We start from the raw sequence: 21,654 nt of genomic DNA on the forward strand, positions 1-21,654 counted from the left end.
TTGGCATATTGATTTGTTGTATTGCATTTCTTTTCACTCGTACTTCAAATTAATTAATATATAAGCAATTTTGTTTTTTTGTTTTCTAGATCATCAAACAGTGCCAAGTTATCCTAAACTTTCTGGCTGCAGAAGGCCGGCTGAGCACTCAGCACATTGACTGTATTTGGGTAGCTGCACAAGTATGTTATTTTACTTCTCTTTTCTCCTTTTTTTTTTTTTTAATTTATTTTTTGTCCTTTTAAGGGACACAGATAATGCTTGAACACCTAGGTTATATTGCTGCCTACTGGAGCTTTGCACACTGGAAACATAAATGTTAAACCAGCCTCTGAAGTATATCCGATAGAAACGGGAACAGTTTTTATTGCTAGTTTCCTGTGAGTTTGGACTAATTTTCCTCAGCTCTACTTAACCACTTCAGCCCCGGACCATTATGCTGCCTAAGGACCAGAGGACTTTCTCCAATTTGGCACTACGTCGCTTTAACTGCTAATTGCGCGGTCATGCAATGCTGTACCCAAACGAAATTTGCGTCCTTTTCTTCCCACAAATCGAGCTTTCTTTTGATGGTATTTGATCACCTCTGCCGTTTTTTTTTTTTTGCGCTATAAACGGAAAAAAAACGAAAATTTTGAAAAAAAAATGATATTTTCTACTGTTTGTTATAAAAAAAATCCAATAAACTCAATTTTAGTCATACATTTAGGCCAAAATGTATTCGGCCACATGTCTTTGTTAAAAAAAATGTCAATAAGCGTATATTTATTGGTTTGCGCAAAAGTTATAGCATCTACAAACTAGGGTACATTTTCTGGAATTTACACAGCTTTTGGTTTATGACTGCCTATGTCATTTCTTGAGGTGCTAAAATGGCAGGACAGTACAAACCCCCCCAAATGACCCCATTTTGGAAAGTAGACACCCCAAGGAAATTGCTGAGAGGCATGTTGAACCCATTGAATATTTATTTATTTTTTTTGTCCCAAGTGATTGAATAATGACAAAAAAAATAAATATTTACAAAAAGTTGTCACTAAATGATATATTGCTCACACAGGCCATGGGCCTATGTGGAATTGCACCCCAAAATACATTCAGCTGCTTCTCCTGAGTACGGGGATACCACATGTGTGGGACTTTTTGGGAGTCTAGCCGCGTACGGGGCCCCGAAACCCAATCACTACCTTCAGGATTTCTAAGGGCATAAATATTTGATTTCACTCCTCACTACCTATCACAGTTTTGAAGGCCATAAAATGCCAAGATGGTACAACCCCCCCCCCCCCCAAATAACCACATTTTGGAAAGTATACACCCCAAGCTATTTGCTGAGAGGCATGTTGAGTCCATGGAATGTTTTATTTTTTGACACAAGTTGCGGGAAAGTGACAAATTTTTTTTTTTTTTTTTTGCACAAAGTTGTCACTAAATGATATATTGCTCACCCAGGCCATGGGCATATGTGGAATTGCACCCCAAAATACATTTAGCTGCTTCTACTGAGTATGGGGATACCACATGTGTGGGACTTTTTGGGAGCCTAGCCGCGTACGGGGCCCCGAAAACCAAGCACCGCCTTCATGATTTCTAAGGGCGTAAATTTTTGATTTCACTCCTCACTACCTATCAGTTTTGAAGGCCATAAAATGCCATGATGGTACAAAACCCCCCCAAATGACCCCATTTTGGAAAGTAGACACCCCAAGCTATTTGCTGAGAGGCTTGGTGAGTATTGTGCAGCTCTCATTTGTTTTTGAAAATGAAGAAAGACAAGAAAAATGTGTGTTTTTTTTTTTTTTTTGTTTTTTTTTTTTCAATTTTCAAAAGTTTGTGACAAAAAGTGAGGTCTGCAAAATACTCACTATACCTCTCAGCAAATAGCTTGGGGTGTCTATTTTCCAAAATGGGGTCATTTGGGGGGGTGGGGGTTGTGCCATCTGGGCATTCCATGGCCTCCGAAACTGTGATAGGCAGTGAAGAGTGAAATCAAAAATTTACGCCCTTAGAAAGCCTGAAGGCGGTGCTTGGTTTTCGGGGTCCCGTACGCGGCTAGGCTCCCAAAAAGTCTCACACATGTGGTATCCTCGTACTCAGGAGAAGCAACAGAATTTATTTTGGGGTGTAATTTCACATATTCCCATGGCATGTTTGAGCAATATATCATTTAGTGACAACTTTGTGCATAAAAAAAAAAAAAAAATTGTCTTATTCCCGCAACTTGTGTCACAATATAAAATATTCCATGGACTCGACATGCCTCTCAGCAAATAGCTTAGGGTGTCTACTTTCCAAAATGGGGTCATTTTGGGGGGTTTTGATCTGTCCTGGCATTTTATGCACAACATTTAGAAGCTTATGTCACACATCACCCACTCTTCTAACCACTTGAAGACAAAGCCCTTTCTGACACTTTTTGTTTACATGAAAAAATTATTTTTTTTTGCAAGAAAATTACTTTGAACCCCCAAACATTATATATTTTTTTAAAGCAAATGCCCTACAGATTAAAATGGTGGGTGTTTCATTTTTTGTTTTTCACACAGTAATTGCGCAGCGATTTTTGCAAACGCATTTTTTGGGGAAAAAACACACTTTTTAAAATTTTAATGCACTAAAACACACTATATTGCCCAAATGTTTGATGAAATAAAAAAGATGATCTTAGACCGAGTACATGGATACCAAACATGACATGCTTTAAAATTGCGCACAAACGTGCAGTGGCGACAAACTAAATACATTTATAAAAGCCTTTAAAAGCCTTTACAGGTTACCACTTTAGATTTACAGAGGAGGTCTACTGCTAAAATTACTGCCCTCGATCTGACCTTCGCGGTGATACCTCACATGCATGGTGCAATTGCTGTTTACATTTGACGCCAGACCGACGCTTTATGTTTTTTTAATCATTTTTATTGTTATCTCGGGGAATGTAAATATCCCCTATGGTAGCAATAGGTAGTGACAGGTACTCCTTCTTTTTTTTTTTTTTTTTTTTTTTTTTTTTTTTTTTTTAAATTGGGGTCTATTAGACCCTAGATCTCTCCTCTGCCCTCAAAGCATCTGACCACACTAAGATCGGTGTGATAAAATGCTTTCCAAATTTCCCAATGGCGCTGTTTACATCCGGCGAAATCTAAGTCATGAAATGCTCATAGCTTCCGGTTTCTTAGGCCATAGAGATGTTTGGAGCCATTCTGGTCTCTGATCAGCTCTATGGTCAGCTGGCTGAATCACCGGCTGCATTTTCAGGTTCCCTGTTGGGACAGGAGAGCCAGAGAAAAACATGGAAGACGGTGGGGGGGCATTCTCTCCCACTGCTTGTAAAATCATTCTGGTATAACCACTCAAAGTCCAGCAACATACCAGTACGTTGCTGGTCCTTGTTGGGCATATATTGTAAACTTTTTTTTCATGCAGCCTGTGGGCTGAACGAAAAAAAGATATTGATCAGTGGGTATGCCCACCATTAGAATACCTCCCTTCATCCACCCACTTCTAATGATGGGCATACATGCAGCGTTTATATATGCCGAAGCATGGGGGCATCCTCCCGCAAAAGGCAGGAGCAAATCGCTCCTCCACCCACTGCTGCCCCCACGCTTCGGCATATATGCTGAAGTATGTAACTGTGGTGGTGAAAGCACCTCCGACAGCGCTGGAGTCACGGCTTTATGTATCGTGGGAGCAAACGCTGTTGCTGTCAAGATAAATAAATCCGCGCTGCAACTGGATGGCGTACCTGCTAAGCAAATGATGGTTAACAAAAAACAAAGTAACATTACAGTATAACAGTAAGTAAGATTTACCATACCTGCAAAGCAAATAAAAAAAAAAAAAAAACATAGTAAAAAATAAAACATTTAACGCAACCTGTGCCTATCTAAAATATATATATATATATATATATATATATATATATATATATATATATGCCGAAGCATGGGGGCATCCTCCCACAAAAGGCAGGAGCAAATCGCTCCTCCACCCACTGCTGCCCCCACGCTTCGGCATATATGCTGAAGTATGTAACTGTGGTGGTAAAATCACCTCCGGCAGCGCTGGAGTCACGGCTTTATATATCGTGGGAGCAAACGCTGTTGCTGTCAAGATAAATAAATCCACGCTGCAGCTGAATGGTGTACCTGAAAACAAAAAAATGGTTAAAACACAGTAAACTATAAAAAAAAAATTACATACCTGAAAAGCAAACGTGATAAAACATAACAACAATAAAACATTGCAGAATAGAATACAGTAAAACAGAGCAGAACAATAGAGAGAAAATAGAGAGAGAACAATAAAACAACAACTATTTTTGTTTTTTTTATTTTATATTTTTTTTGTGTATTTTTTTTTTTTTTTTATAACTGTAACTTTTAAAACTGTAACGGTTCCAGGTTTGGATCTCTCAAAATGCAATGGCATCTTGGGAGGCCCTGTGAAAGTGTGTACTAGTCTGTGCAATGCTGTACCCTACGCTAAAACTCAACTAGTGTATGGTAGTGCTCAAAACATTCACCAATGCAAAGACCAGGATTGCCAGGACAGGAGGGACAATAATACCGGGTGTCACGCCTAAATCCGCGTTTTCTGCAGACACAACATTTTCTTTGGGGGGCTCGTTGGGTAGGGGTACTCGGGAGGACATATTGAAAATGCCTCTCAAGCAGCCGGCTTACTGCATTTGGTTGGGGAAGGTGAGGTGGAGCACCGTCTGGATACAGAAGGGCTCTGACGATCTCTTCCTGGAATTTAAGGAAGGATCCAGTCCGTCCTGAAGCTCTGTATAGCACATGAGCGTTCAGCAAAGCCAATTGAAATAAATAAATAGACACTTTTTTGTACCAGCGTCTGGCCTTACGGGCAACTAGGTACGGCGCCAACAACTGGTTGTTGAGGTCCACTCCTCCCATATTTTGGTTATATTCGTGGACACAGAGGGGTTTCTCCACAACACCAGTCGCCGTAGTAATTTGGGCCGTCGTGTCTGCATGAAGGGAGGTGAGAACGAAAACATTCTTCTTATCCCTCCACTTCATAGCGAGCAAATTATTACACTGCAAGCAGGCTCTCTCCCCCAGCCTAAGAGCCCTTGCACACTGGGGCGGTTTGCAGGCGCTAAAATAATAGCGCCTGCAAACCGCCCCGAAAGTGCCGCTACTTTCATTCCAGTGTGCAAGCCCCGAGGGCTTGCACACTGGAGCGATGCGCTGGCAGGACGGTAAAAAAAGTCCTGCTAGCAGCATCTTCGGAGCGGTGAAGGAGCGGTGTGTATACTGCTCCTTTACCGCTCCTGCCCATTGAAATCAATGGGACGGCGCGGCTATACAGAGGTGCTTTGCGGTGGTATTTAACCCTTTCTCGGCCGCTAGCGGGGGGTAAAACCGCCCCGCTAGTGGCCGCATACCGACGGTAAAACGCCGCTAATAATAGCGGCGTTTTACCGCCGACGCCGTCCCCCGCCCCAGTGTGCAAGGGCTCTAAGACGGGAATCTACAAGCCGCTGGGGAAAGCCCCGGCGATTAGGTCGCACGGTGCCACATGCTCCAATCTGCTGATCAAACAAGTGACTAAAAAGTGGCACGCTTGTGTAATAATTGTCCACATATAAATGGTACCCCTTTCCGAATAAGGGTGACACCAAATCCCACACTATCTTGCCAGCACTTCCTATGTAGTCAGGGCAGTTTGTCGGCTCTACCTGACTATCTTTGCCCTCGTAAACCATAAATCTACATGTATAGCCTGTGGCCCTGTCACAGAGCTTATACATCTTGACCCCGTATCTGGCACGCTTGCTGGGAAGGTACTGTTTGAATGACAAGCAGCCAGAAAATTTAATCAGGGACTCATCAATGCAGACAACTTGATGGGGAGTAAACAAGTCTGCAAAGCGTTGGTTGAAGTGGTTTACGAGGGGCCCAATTTTGTAGAGCCGATCGTATTCAGGGTCTCCACGAGGATGACAGAGTTCATTGTCGTTGAAGTGCATGAACCGCAAAATCTGCTCGTATCGTGCCCTGGCCATGGAGGCAGAGAACACCGGGCGCATGGTAAATTGGGTCAGTGGACCAATATGACCGCAACTTACTCTTTTTATTCAAGCCCATGTTGAGGGAAATGCCCAGAAAGAGCTTAAATTCGGAGACCGTAATTGGTCTCCAATCTCTGGCAAGGGAGGACTGGGGATTAGCGGCGATGTGTTGACCAGCGTATAAATTGCTTTGGTCCACAATAGATCTATAGAGATCTTCGGTGAAAAGCAGTGAATAAAAATCCAGTGGCGTAAAATCAACTGTTTCCACCTGAATTCCGGGTTGGCCGGTGAATGGGGGAAGTACGGGTGCTGCAGAAGTAGTGGGTTCCCAATTCGGATTGGCGAATGCAGCAGGAAGGGCACTATGGGCACGACGGGCCTGTCTTTGTTTTCTTGGTGGCACTACTTGTGCTTGCCACCTCGCCAGCTTGAACTGCACTTATGGGACTCGCCACGTCACCAAGTGTTACTGCAGTGCTGGATGTACGACCAGGGTGTACTAGGCCGCTGGTGCTTGCCAGTTTACCAGAAGGAATAGCGGCGCTAGTACTTCTCTGCTCCATACGAGAGCCCTGCGGTTCTTGCACTTCAAGGACAGAAGAAGATGATTGGGGTCTGGTACGCCTGACCTTAGCAGGGACCACAACTCCGTCGTCAGAGCTATCTGTCATGGAGCTGCTGTCCTCTACAGGATCGTATTCTGAGCCTGAATCTGACAGATGAGTGACTTCCTCTTCACTAGCTGTCATGCTCAGAAACTTCACTAGTGTACCTTCGATTTGCCATTTTGGACTCTAAATTTAGGGGTACACTAGTGAGACTCGCAGGCAAAAAAGCTCCTGACTGTCAGCGACTGTATCAAAACGCTACCAAAAAACTGTTAGCGATCGCAGGGATCAGGCCTGACTCTGCGAACGCTGCAGTTATGTGTGCTCAGTGTTTTGTGTCAGTGATCGATCGATACTGCACTTGGGTGGGCTGGGCTTGGCCGAGGGGCAAAACGCAGGTGCTAGCAGGTATCTGGGCTGATCCCTTTACCACTGCGTTTTTGAGGACCCTAAACTGCTGGGGATGCTAGTATAGATCTGATCGGATCAGATATCGATCCGTTCAGATACTATAGCACTAAGGGAGGTGTATGCTGCGTGCGTGGGTTTTAGCGGTACTGGCGCTAACCTGACGCTGCCTGGGGCGACGCAGACCTTATCTGACCCTAAAAACTTAACTTGTATCACCGCCGGGCGATCAGGGGGTTAAACCTTTATAAGATAATAAACGGCGGGTGCCCTAAAACTATAATAAACTAACTAACCAGCGTCACCCATAACCCCTGAGAAAGAAACAACCTGCAAAACAAAGGTATAATAAGCTAGTATGCATTGCATACTAGCTCATTATGAAATGCTTACCTTAGAATGATGCCCTACTGAAGTTAGTCTAACAGCAACTATCCAGATCTGTGCTTCCGCAGCAATAGGTTTGGAGGAGTTGTAGATTGCGGGCTAACTTTGAATGGGATTTTTGGGCACTGGGCCCTGCATTGAGCTTTCTGGGACCAGAGCAACAGCACAGATTCTGGTATTAACCAGTCCCTGAAGACTCCCACTGTGAGTAAGGTCTATGGGCTAAAGTATGTTGGTATTTACTAGCCTAGGAGGGGGCAATCAAAAAAGGTGGAATAAATCAATGCAACACAACCACCAGATGGCACAGAACAAGTGGGGTAAAACAAATGAGGTGCACACGAATATCTCCCAACAGCACACCCCCGTGCTCTCATCTGAAGCAACCAATGCGTAACAACCCATATCAAATGTCTACATTCTCCACTACATCTAAATCATAGTAGAGACACTAGACATAAAGGTTCCACAGACACAAACATGTCTCACTCCTGCTGCTCCACGGTTGTTCCTCATGGCAGACCGTGCTGAAACGCACGCTGAAGCTTACTGGAATGCATTAAGGAGCCAGACTGCAAGTGCATCGCTCAAGGGCGGAGCCTCGTCACAACATTGGGGCACGTAAAAAAAAAAAAAGCTGAGCCAACCAGGATCGCGGCTCCAATAAGGCAAATGCAGGCTACAAAAATAAGGCGTGACCAAAGTGACACATTTCCGGCTATTTGGGCTAAATTCTTTTTCTCTCTGGATTCTATACCTTTAATGCAAGAAAGTATTCTTTTCACTTCTTTATATTCTTTAGAAACCGCAGCTTGGTCTTGCATGCTATAAAGTCTATGATCTACCAGAACACCCAGATCCTTTTCGACCATTAACTCTAGCTCTTCTCCTGGAATGTATGATGCATGCATGTTTTTAGCCCCCAAGTGCTTAACTTTACATTATCAACAATAAACCTAATTTTACACATTCTTGCCAAATTAAATATTGCCAAATTAATTTAGCATTGAGGTTGGCTTGTAAGTTGGAGAGATACTGTAAGGATGTTATTCCACTACATACCTTGGTGTTATCTGCAAACACTGAAATGGTACTTTTAATCTTAAACTCTATATGATTGGTAATTAGGTTAAAAAGTAAGGGTCCCAACACTAAACCTTTGGGTACTCCACTAATAACCTTAGGTCGTTCAGAGTATGAATTATTAACCACTACTCTTCCCATTTACAAACTGAAATATCTTAGCCTGTAGACTTTAACTTACAAATTAGCCATGTGTGGCAAATACTTTTGCAGAGTTCAAGCATACTATGTCAACAGCCAAGGCTGCTAAGGGGGTAACACTGGTGCCCATCAGTTCAACAGGGGGACCCAGTCAGCAGCAGGAAGGCGAACCTGGACAGGAGGAGTGGTGGTGGTGGGGGTCAGCATTTAATGTTACCGATTTCTGGGGTGAACTACAGGGGGATTGGTACTAGTAAATGCGCCTCCCCCTGCCCTTCCTGTCCAGGTTCCTCTTCTGCTACCTGGGCCAATTGTGTGGCCCCACCCCCAGCACTGCCAGCTTCCCCCTCCTCTTCCTCCCGCTGGCTGCTGGATGGGATTGTTTCAGGACGAAAAGTGGGGGAGGGGGCTATTCCTGTTCATTTATTCTGTGCAGCTGAGGCTGCAGAGATAAAGATTGAGGATTCTATTTGCAATAACTTTCTCTGTCTCAAGTGGGACATCAGGAGTCTGTGCAGGGGCCTGTGATTTATAGCAGTGGCCCTGTCCACAGCCACTCCTTTTGTCTACGCTTTTGGTTACCTCATTAGAAGAAATTCGATTTGGTTGCCTAAAATATTAGTTTTTGCTAAAAAAAAAAAAAAAACATTATTAAAAAACATTATTAGACTCTGCAGTATCCTCCCCGTAAAGCTGTTGCCAGTGTCCAGCCAATTGAAAGTAGTGGCCTATAACCCAGGGTCCATGAATATCCAGCCTGTGTCCTGTACTGTACTTCAACATATGAAATTTATAGGAAAGGCAACTTTTTATACTTGCCATAAAATCATCTTCTCAAAGTTCATTGAGGCACACAGGTCTTGCGCCCTGCATTTTTGGACCTTGTAACCTGCCTGCTCACTAAACTGTGGCATGACTGTTGGAGCTGGGGTTTGTTATACAGGGGCTGGCTTAATGTTTTTGTTTGCCAGAGTCCAAACCTCCTGTAGGCAGCAGTATAACCCACATGTCCAAGAATTACTACATTCCGCTATCCATCAATGGACTTTAAACAATGATTTTACATTAAGTGCAAAAGTTTTATTCTATAGAATATTAAAAGATGTGCATTTATTTGTTATGCATATTTGGATTGTTCTATCACCTGCCTGCCTTAAAATGCTGAAACTGTCTTTCCCGTATTACAGTTGAAACATTGTAGTCGCTATATCCATGATCTGTTTCCCTCACTGATTAAAAATTTGGATCCTGTGCCTCTGAGACATCTTCTGAATTTAGTATCAGGCCTACATCCCAGTGCACATACAGAACAGGTAAGTGGAGATGGAAAGCAAGTTTTATTCCCAAACGGTCCTGGCTTATGCCCCTGGAGGCCAACTCCTCCAAAACGTGATGTTTCTTTTAGATCCTATGACACTTATAATTGCTGATTCAGTTGGGCACGTCTAGTGAAGTTGGGCATTTCTGGTGAATTTCTTTTTGCTGCAGTCCCGGGGGATATAGGAGTCCAGCAATCTTGGAAAAACACGACTACACGTTTTACAGGGGACCAGTTATGAGTATGAGTAACATTCTGATATGAGCTATTATGAGCACAAGTTTCACTGAAATGGGTATTGTGGTTTGATTTCCGTAATTCAGCTTTTAATCTTATTCACTTTTAAACTTGTTTGTTTTTGTGTAAATTTTTTTTTTTTTTTTTTTTTTTTTTTTTACATTTAATAAAAAGATTTGGGGTCTGTTTTAAAAGAACATTGGACAAAGGTAACAAGCATTTGCCAATCAACTAATATGACCAAGTATTCTCAGATCACTGTGCATTGGATAAAGAGAATTTAAAATGTATTTCGTTTTGGAAGTATTAGAGAAAATGTGTATAGAATGCTATTTATTCTATTTAAGTGGCGTGAACTTTAAGGTATATCTATAACTAAAATTTCGGGGGAGCTTTTTTCTTTCTTTTTTTTTTCTTTTAAGATTTGGATAAATTGGGGGATAGTTGGTACCCCTGATGTTGTGACTTTATATCTTTTGCAGTTTTTTTTTTTTTATTTAGAGATAGAGGAAGTGAATTTTCACTGAGCTTACTAGACTAGATGAACTTTTTTTACTTTTACTTTACTTTTTACTTTTCTAGTATATGATTGGGTATTCAATGTGAACAAAAGTTTACCCTATTTATTATAGTTTTCAAAGTGATTATTCACTTTGCTAAGGCTCTATTCACACCTGAATGTATGGCTTTACTGGCGTGTTTTGGGCTTTTTTTTTTTTTTTTTGCAGCTTTTTACAAGCGTTTTACAGCTTCAGGCGTTTTTATTTAGCCAATAGAAAACACTAGGGGGAGGAGAGGGAGAGGAAATTGGGGTGGAGAGCTGCTTTTTGAGCAGAAAATGCTCGTAAAACGCTCAAGTCAGGCATTTTTTATTATGGGGCCAAAAACGCTTGTACTCTGCCAAAAAAACTCATGTACTTTTTTGAGCTTCTAGCGTTTTGTTTCAGACGAAAGACTATTTAGATGTGAACAGGGGCCATTGAAATGAATAGGATTTGGCTTGTTGAGCATTTTAGAGCTACAAGCTTGAGGCCTGGTTCACACTGGTGCGACACGACAGTCGATCCAGTTTTGCCCTGCTACTTCGGTCAGATAGGTAAGATGGTGATCCAAGTTGGATACAACTTCAGTGATATTCAATGGGCTGAACATCGGACCAAAATAGTGCAGGAACCTTTTCCAAAGTCAGATTGACACAAGTCGGTATGACACATATGTCATACCTGTGTGAACCGGGCCTTAAGCAGAAAATCGCACAGGTGTGACTGGGGCCTAAGTGAACAGCCCCTCTGCTTTATTATATCAATTTTAGCTTCTGTTCAAAATTTTACCTTGGCCTGCTTGGTTTACGCCGGTGTCAGGCAGTGCTTTCTAGACCAGTGTTTCTCAACTCCAGTCCTCAAGGCACCCCAACAGGTCATGTTTTCAGGATTTCCCTCAGATGAAACGGCTGTGGTAAGAACCAAGGCAGTAAAACTGATCAAATCACCTGTGCAAAATAATGGAGAGCCTGAAAACCTGACCGGTTGGGGCAACTTGAGGACTGGAGTTGAGAAACACTGTTCTAGACCACGGTTCAACCTGTTCTCCTCTGTACCCCTGCTCTGTACTCTGAAAGTTGCTCCTAGCTTGCGGTCTTCCTGTATAAATTATTGGACCCACAGACTTTTTGTAATTCAAGTCTGGAGTATGGAGAGGAACTGTCTGGGTGGGACCTGTTGCATGCATTCTTGTACTGCATATCTTTTTGTTCTGTTTTGTGTTCCAGCTGCATTTTAAAATGCAATTGAAAAGGCTTAGTTAGATTGCCTAGTGAATTGCTTCCTTTAATACTAGTTCAGGTCTTTGGCATGCATAGAACTGGAATCCTCAATGTAGTTTGGGCAGTGCTTAAGTGTCTTTTGATCATGAGCCACTAGCATTGTGCTAAAAGGAAGTTGTTTCTTTTTATAGACCTTGTATTTGGCTTCAATGTTGATTAAAGCCCTGTGGAACAATGCACTAGCAGCCAAGGCCCAGCTTTCTAAACAGAGCTCCTTTGCATCATTACTGAATACTAATCTACCAATGGGCAACAAGAAAGGTGAGTCCATAGAAACTGCCACAATTTCTTCTTTAATTTCTTTTGTTTATTTTTTTGTTCCAAGCTTTTAGTCAGTAGATAATGATTTTGTATGCATGATTGTATCAGCTGAGTAACATTCTGATATGAGCTATTAAGTTCAGATATCTACAAATAAAATAATGAACCTTGACAAAAATGTTTTTAGGTTCACCAGCAGGTAGCCCTCAGAGCAGCGACAACAGTGACACTCACCACAGTGGCGGAAGTGACATAGAAATGGATGAACAAATGTTAAACCGATCTAAGCATGTACAACAGCGACTTTCAGATACAGAGGTACTAGATCATTTTAATATTGCTTTTATTTACATTTGAATGGACTTTCATATCAGTTTCCACACGTTTCCATTTCACCGTTATATTTGCACATAGTGTCAGCCATTCTTGATCACTACATATGCTAGCTCAGCATTTTGCTTAGTAGTGATGCATAGTGAATGTGCTCCTCTGCTACTTTCTCTTAGTTTTAACAGACTGGTTCTTTCTGGTTGTAAATAATACACTCTGAAGACTTTAAAAACATGGTTCACACCCACAATGTTCCTGGTAGCCATAGACCTTGTGATCAAGGCTGCCCTGGCTTTGGTTCACATAAGGAAGTCTTTAACCTTCAGGGTACACTGCTGCCTACAGGAGAATTGGACACTAGCAAGCAAACTGTAGGCCAGTCCAGGATAATGCCTCCTGCTAACAACATGCCTCATATTTCTAGGAGGATGGATTTCTTTCCCTCCGCTTTGCTTTTCTTCAATCGCAGAGTGGTCTGTGCCTTACCCAGTTTATCTCTGGTTACTTGATGAGATCAAAACTTTGGTTCCCATTCTAAGGAACCACTTCAGCTCCTTGGAGGAAATTCCATTCCAATTCACATTTTTATACAACTATAATTGTGCTGCACTGCTAACCTGTTTGTAAACAAACTGTGTATAATGAGCAATACGTCCAAATAGTGCAGAAGCTTCTTTAGTGTTCAGACTCTTGATATAATGTATACATTCATAATTGCCACCAAAATGTCAAAAAGTCCCAACAAAAAGTTGCATCACTTTCCCACGTGACGTCCTCATGGATAGAGAGGAAGGAGGAATAGGAAATCGCGTGGGACAGTGATGCAACACGTCGGATGGAAGCTGGGTGACATAATTTCCTGTCCAGGACTGGAAGTAGCGCTGTTTACACGGTGTGTTCTAAAGGACTACAAGACTCATTACTTAATGTGAGTGCGCTTTTTAATAATTAATTTTATCCTTTAGTAAATATATTGCATTATGGATCAATTTTTTTTTTTTTTTTTTTTTTGAGTATTGGTACCATTCATTTAAGAGACCAGTGGCACAGCATCCAGGAGCCTAGTATACTGAGGAGTGGTGGTGGAAATATTTATTCAAACGAATGAGTTATGACCTGTATGTTATGTATAGGTCCATTTCCTAAGGTGAGCAAGCAATCTGTGGTGTTGGCAGCACTGGTATGTATGAGAAGTAATCCACAGGCAACTTTATACCATTTTTGGGACTTTTTGATCACTTTGGTGGCACTTATGAATGTTTGTTATATTAAGAGTCTGAACACTAAAGATTTTGCATTATTTGGCCTTATTGCTTATTATACACAGTTTGTTGACTTGTATGTCAACAGCACAAGCACTATTTGCATTATTTACCATTGCGATTTATATTTGGAAACACGTACTGGTGTTTGCAGCAGCTTGTCACTTATTTATGATTTCATTTACATTTTTGAATCTTCATCTAAAGTTAATTTGTGGCAGCACATCAGAATTATTTTTTACTTTCTACTCGTCAAGAATACTATACTGGCTATATAATGGTTTCTTGGACCTTTGTAATCAGACATTAGTTTCCCTACGCTAGGCTGGCACCTGGTCTTTTTGTTACTGGAAGTTGTGGCCTCATTTGATACCAGTTTTGGGTGTACCTTCCTTCAGACAACACTTGAGCAATTCTTCATGTTGCAGTTGTTTGCAGTGTTGTCCATTCCTCAGTTGGACTGCCTTTAGACATCCTAAAGGTGAAAAATTGTGGCCCTCAGCGCATGAGAAAGACAATAGGATTTTTGTACTCGCTGTATAATCCTTTATTCGGAGTCTATTGAGGGTCCAGAGGTCCCACCCCTCTGTTTGTTCATGGTTTTGGTACTACTTTGCTACAAAACTGAGAAATGCTGGTAGTATTCTTTCTTTTGTTCATGTCCGGGCAGTGTAACCCAAAGGTGAGAGACTTCCTGCATCCCTCAATGGGCTCCAAGAAAGGTATTTTATAGTGAGGACAAAAATCCTATATTCTAATCAAAGTATTCATAGACCCTGGGTTATAGGCTTGTACCTTCAGGTGATTGGGCACTGGCAAAGCTTTCAAAGATATGCCCCTCTGGGGACCTCCCCTATAACGCTACCCAATCTGTAAATCCTTATTTTATTTTTTTTATTTTTTAGCGTCTTAAGGTAATGGACCTCTCATTCTTGGCTTAAATCATTCTTGGATTAAAGTAGTTGAAAACCTCAAACATGAAAAGTGTACAAACCACATCCCACTATAGTATCTACTAGCCTGAATCCAAAGTGCGAAGTGTGGCTGCTCCCTGCTCTTTCTTCTATCTGCATGAGTCATTTCTTACCGTTTTTTTTCTTGACCTAACAGCCTTCCCAGAGACAGCCCACCTCCCTCCAGCCCACAGCCGGTGATTTATAGCCTTAGCTGTGTGTATTTTTCTATGAACCTGTACATGGGTTGTGTCACTTGCCTTCCATTGGCTGCCCAATATTAGGGAGCTCTGTACTCTGTGCTGAGAGAAAAAAATAATTTGATCTGTGTGTTTTTTTAGATTGATCTACAGAGCAAATGGCTGCAAATAAACAGGTGCAACTTGTATAGGAGGATTTGTTTAATCTCTTTGTCTCTCTCTGTATCTCTTGCGGTTAGTCACTTCACTGGGGGTTTTATGTAAGGATTTACAACCCCTTTAACCATTTGTACACTTTATTTTTTTTATCACCGATATTTTTGTTTTTTCAATCAACTCCTCACTACCTTCTAATACCGCAAGCAGTGCAGCTGAATCGGCACTACCTCGGTTAACCTTGGGAGCTGAACCCAGGCCCCTCATCACACTGCAGGACAGTCTGTTATGTTGCTTCAGGCTCTGGATCTTAGAGTTACATAGGTTCATAGTAAGTGAGGTTGAAAAAAAGACAAGTCCATCAAGTCCAACCCATGTGTGTGATTATATGTCAATATTATGTTATATATCCCTGTATGTTGCGGTTGTTCAGGTGCTTATCTAATAGTTTCTTGAAACTATCGATGCTCCCCACTGAGACCACCGCCTGTGGAACGGAATTCCACATCCTTGCCGCTCTTACAGTAAAGAACCCTCTACGTAGTTTAAGGTTAAACCTCTTTTTTATAATTTTAATGAGTGGCCACGAGTCTTGTTAAACTCCATTCTGCAAAAAAAGTTTTATCCCTATTGTGAGGTCACCATTATGGTATTTGTATATTGAAATCATATCCCCTCTCAAGCGTGTCTTCTCCAGAGAGAATAAGTTCAGTGTTCACAACCTTTGCTCATAACTAATATCCTCCAGACCCTTTATTAGCTTTGTTGCCCTTCTTTGTACTCACTCCATTTCCAGTACATCCTTCCTGATTACCGGTGCCCAGAACTGGACAGCATACTCTAGGTGTGGCCGGACCAGAGTCTTGTAGAGCGGTAGAATTATTGTTTTATCTCTGGAGTTGATCCCCTTTTTAATGCATGCCAATATTCTGTTTGCTTTGTTAGCAGCAGCTTGGCATTGAATCATCTACTAGGACCCCCAGGTCCTTTTCCATCTTAGATTCCCCCAGAGGTTCTCCCCCCAGTGTATAGATTGCATTCATATTTTTGCCACCCAAATGCATTACTTTACATTTTTCTACATTGAACCTCATTTGCCATGTAGTTGCCCACCCCATTAATTTGTTAAGATCTTTTTACAAGGTTTCCACATCCTGCGTGGATGTTATTGCCCTGCTTAGCTTAGTATCTTCCGCAAATAGAGATTAAACTGTTTACCCCATCCTCCAGGTCGTTTATGAACAAATTAAATAGGACTGGTCCCAGCACAGAACCCTGGGGGACCCCACTACCCACCTCTGACCATTCCGAGTACTCCCCAGTTATCACCACCCTCTAAACTCGCCCTTGTAACCAGTTTTCAGTCCATGTACTCAACCTATGGTCCATGCCAACGGACCTTATTTTGTGCAGTAAACGTTTATGAGGAACTGTGTAAAATGCTTTTGCAAAATCCATATACACCATGTCCCTTCCTTTATCTAGATGGCAACTCACCTCCTCATAGAAGGTTAATAGATTGGTTTGGCAAGAACAATTCTTCATGAATCCATGCTGATTACTGTTAATGATACTGTTCTCATTACTAAAATCTTGTATATAGTCCCTTACCATCCCCTCCAAGAGTTTACATACTATTGATGTTAGGCTAACTGGTCTGTAATTTCCAGGGATGTATTTTGGGCCCTTTTTAAATATTGGTGCTACAATGGCTTTTCTCCAATCAGCTGGTACCATTCCAGTCAGACTGTCAGTAAAAGTTAGGAACAATGGTCTGTCAGTTACTTGACTGAGTTCCCCAAGTACCCTCGGGTGCAAGCCATCTGGTCCCGGTGATTTATTAATGTTAAGTTTCCCAAGTCTAATTTTAATTCTGTCCTCTGTTAATGAGGTGTCATGAGGATAAACACTGCAGTTTTGGTTACTGAAGCCCCCCCCGATTCCTTTGTGAAGACTGAGGAGAAGAATAAATTCAATACCTTCGCCATCTCCCCATCCTTTGTAACCAGATGTCCTTCCTCATTCTTTATGGGGCCAATATGGTCTGTCCTCCCTTTTTTACTGTTTACATAAAAGAATTTCTTGATTTTTTTTTTGCACTCCTCCGCTATGTGTCTTTCATGTTCTATCCTAGCCATCCTAATTGCACCCTTACATTTCTTGTTGCATTCTTTATAAAGTCTGAATGCTGATGATGATCCCTCAACCTTGTATTTTTTGAAGGCCTTCTCCTTTGCTTTTATATGCATTTTTACATTGGAGTTAAGCCATCTAGGACTTTTGTTCGCTCTTTTAAATTTATTACCCAATGGGATGCATTGGCTAATGCCCTTATTTAATATGCTATTAAAGCAAACCCATCTCTCCTCCATGTTGTTTGTTCCTAAGATTTTATCCCAATTTATGCCTTCTAGCAAGGCTTGTAGTTTAGGGAAGTTGGCTCTTTTGAAATTCAGTGTCTTTGTATCCCCCTTATGTTTCCTATTTGTGTGATTTATACTGAAGCCATGGGTGCTTACCTTGGTACTTAGTGCAACTCGTATTTAGCCGCAGGGTGCTATACAGGTCCAGGGTCATGGTCCATTGCTATAAATTCCAGTCCCTGAAGACCCTTTCGGAGAGATGCTCACTATGATATCCGAAGCCTGGATTTTACATACAGTCCAGCAGTGTGGGGCCTGGCGCAAAAAAAAAAAATTTCCACAGCCTTTACTGTTCATCCAGAGCCTACTGGAGCTCAACAAAATGGGGAGAAAGCACATGGAGACAAGAAAGGAAGAGGAGAGGAGAAGGCGGGAATTGGGGACCCCAGGGGTTGAGACTGAACCATTTAAAACCACACAATTCTATAAATTGGGAGGTCACTTGAGAAGGTGGGAACTGGTCTATCCAGGGTTGCCAAGTTCATTGGAATTTGTCATATTTGTCCTCAAGGATTGCCGTCAAGCTTTCATTAATGAGCATGCCATGAACCCAGTTTTTAACCTCTTCGCAGCTAAGAAGTGGCATTTTCCAGGACCGCGCTATGGTTTGCTTCATCGCCATAAAAATGTGAGTGAGCTTTGCCTCGTGCCTCTAGTGATAGCAAAAGTGGTAAACTCATAGCCCATATATTTTACGGAGTCTGAGGGGGGGAACCATAAAGGGAGTCAACCCGAGACAGGAACCGCCCAGCCCTCTATGGTGAAACACTGCTGCCAAATAGGTTCAGGAGAGTGTCAAAGGCTTTGCGAAGGACCAAAGAAAGCAACATAAGCTGCTGTGATGTTTGACGTGCATAATGGGTAAGAAGAATTGTACGCTGGACGTTATCCGCTGCCTGACGTAAGGGAATGAAACTCACCTGATCCTCCTTGGGGATTAGAGTGGAACACGCCCCTTTTATTTAATCAATTACACAATCGGCAGCATGCATGTCATGACTGTTGGTTTTCTGTTACTCAGCTAAACCTACTAGTACATTATTTGCCATGTAGAAATATAATTTATACCAAAAGCAGTGCTTGATCTGTAGGTCAAATGTCCTTGTTTTGTGTTCTGTATCTGAGTAAAAATATGCCCCTTCTGACACAGAAACACCGTACCACATCCCACACATCGGAAACTGGGTTTCCATACAAATATGAGGGCTGAGACATCCTCTTCAACTTGGCACATGCCTTGCAGCAGCATAGTTTGTGATTGATTTGTGCCTTTGCCATCAACTTAAAGGTTGACGGGAATCCAATTCCAGAATTCCTGCCTATAGGGTTACAGTGCACAGCTACTTTAGGAGGGTGTCTCATCACTCCGGTTTCTATGGAAACATAATTGCAGAACTGCTAGGCTGTGTACAGCAGCTTCTGCTTCAGAATTTAAGGTGTGTGTTTATATTAAAAAAAAAAAAAAAAGAAAAAAGGAATGGAGGGAGAATTTTCCATGATTAAATATGCAGGTTTCCTTTTAACTGCTAGTATTCTAAAGTTTGGTATAGGGCTTATACAGTGCCTTGGAAAGTATTCACCCCCCTTGGCTTTTTACCTATTTTGTTACATTACAGCCTTTAGTTCAATGTTTTTTAATCTGAATTATATGTGATGGATCAAAACACAATAGTCAAAGTTGGTGAAGTAAAATTAGAAAAATATATACCCTGTTTCCCTGAAAATAAGACCTAGCGTGATTGTCATTGATGGCTGCAATATAAGCCCTACCCCCCAAATAAGCCCTACCCTGTTTCCCCGAAAATAAGCCCTAACCTAAAAATAAGACCTACAAGGACTTTAACTAGAGCTTATTTGGGGGGGTGGGTCTTATATTGCAGCCATCACTGGCAATCACGCTAGGTCTTATTTTCGGGGAAACAGGGTACATAAAACTATTTTTCAGAAATAAAAAAACTACAAATTGGCATGTGCGTATGTATTCACCCCCTTTGTTATGAAGCTCATAAAAAGCTCTGGTGCAACCAATTACCTTCAGAAGTCACATAATTAGTGAAATGATGTCCCCCTGTGTGCAATCTAAGTGTCACATTATCTGTCATTACATATACACACCTTTCTGAAAGGTCCCAGAGGCTACAACACCTAAGCAAGAGGCACTACTAACCAAACACTGCCATGAAGACCAAGGAACTCTCCAAACAAGTAAGGGATAATGTTGTTGAGAAGTACAAGTCGGGGTTCGGTTATAAAAAAAAAAATATCCAAATCTTTGATGATCCCTAGGAGCTCCATCAAATCTATCATAACCAAATGGAAAGAACATGGCACAACAGCAAACCTGCCAAGAGACGGACGCACACCAAAACTCATGGACCGTACAAGGAGGGCATTAATCAGAGAGGCAGCACAGAGACCTAAGGTAATCCTGGAGGAGCTGCAGAGTTCCACAGCAGAGACTGGAGTATATGTACATAGGATGACAATAAGCCATACGCTCCATAGAGTTGGGCTTTATGGCAGAATGGCCAGAAGAAAGCCATTACTTTCAGCAAAAAACAAAATGGCACGTTTTGAGTTTGCGAAAAGGCATGTGGGAGACTCCCAAAATGTATGGAGGCAGGTGCTCTGGTCTGATGAGACTAAGATTGAACTTTTTGGCCATCAAAGAAAACTCTGTCTGGCGCAAACCCATCACATCACCCAAATAACACCTTCCCCACAGTGAAACATGGTGGTGGCAGCTTCATGCTGTGGGGATGTTTTTCAGCAGTCGGAACTGGGAAACTGGTCAGAGTTGAGGGAAAGATGGATTGGGCTAAATACAGGGATATTCTTGAGCAAAACCTGTACCACTCTGTGTTTGATTTGAGGCTAGGATGGAGGTTCACCTTCCAGCAGGACAATGACCCCAAACACACTGCTAAAGCAACACTTGAGTGGTTTAAGGGGAAACATGTAAATTTGTTGGAATGGACCAGTCAAAGCCCAGACCTAAATTCAATAGAAAATCTGTGGTCAGACTTAAAGATTGCTGTTCACAAGCGCAAATCATCCAACTTGAAGGAGCTGGAGCAGTTTTACAAGGAGGAATGGGTAAAAATCCCAGTGGTAAGATGTGGCAAGCTCATAGAGACTTATCCAAAGCGACTTGGAGCTGTGATAGCCGCAAAAGGTGGCTCTACAAAGTATTGACTGAATAGTTATGCACAATGACTTTTTCTGTTTTTTTTTTTGTCCTATCTGTTGTTTGCTTCACAATAAAAAGTCTTAAAAGTTGTGGGCATGTTCTGTAAATTAAATGATGTAAATCCTCAAACAATCCATGTTGATTCCAGGTTGTGAGGCAACAAAACACAAAAAATGCTAAGGGGGGTGAATACTTTTGCAAGGCACTGTATATTTTAGCATCCTGTGCCCAATAGTGACCTGTGTTTGTTTTTTTTAAGCAAATCCTAAACATACCCCCTTCATATCAAAGGAAAATATACACTTACAATAAAATGTTACCTTGCTGGCCAGTTAACAAAACAAATGTATCATAGATTTATTATATTCTAAGGCCCCTTTCACACTGGGGCGGTGGGGGCGTCGGCGGTACAACAGCGCTATTTTTAGCGCTGCTGTACCGTCGTTCTTGCAGCTGTATTCGGCTGCTAGCGGTGCGGTTTTAACCCCCGCTGGCGGCCGAAAAAGGGTTAAAATCCCTCGTACAGCGCGGCTATTGCCGCGGTATAGCCGCGCTGTCCCATTGATTTCAGTGGGCAGGAGTGGTTTAGGAGCGGTGAATACACCGCTCCTTCACCGCTCCAAAGAAGCGGTTTGCAGGATTTTTTCACCGTCCTGCCAGCGCACCGCTTCAGTGTGAAAGCCCTCGGGCTTTCACACTGAACAAACAGCGGAGGCTGTTTAGGGGCGGTTTGCAGGCGGTATTTTTAGCGCAATACCGCCTGCAAACCGCCTTAGTGTGAAAGGGGCCTTACTGTGTGTGTGTGTATTTATAATATAGTCATTCTTGTATT

General features: G+C 42.0%; 1 protein-coding gene across 4 annotated transcripts in view; it reads left to right on the plus strand.

Moving 5' to 3' along the window:
- The window catches only part of USP34 (ubiquitin specific peptidase 34), a 317,003-nt gene that overhangs the window by 78,685 nt on the left and 216,664 nt on the right, over positions 1–21,654 (plus strand). For all 4 annotated transcript variants that reach the window (XM_073628084.1, XM_073628086.1, XM_073628085.1 and 1 more), the window contains exons 10-13: positions 90–182; positions 9,858–9,983; positions 12,179–12,308; positions 12,496–12,626. In XM_073628084.1, coding sequence (XP_073484185.1) covers positions 90–182; positions 9,858–9,983; positions 12,179–12,308; positions 12,496–12,626 — 480 coding nt within the window. The remainder of the gene's footprint in view (positions 1–89; positions 183–9,857; positions 9,984–12,178; positions 12,309–12,495; positions 12,627–21,654) is intronic.

This window comes from Aquarana catesbeiana, linkage group LG04 (assembly GCF_042186555.1).
Source record: "Aquarana catesbeiana isolate 2022-GZ linkage group LG04, ASM4218655v1, whole genome shotgun sequence".
NCBI classification, from domain to species: domain Eukaryota; kingdom Metazoa; phylum Chordata; class Amphibia; order Anura; family Ranidae; genus Aquarana; species Aquarana catesbeiana.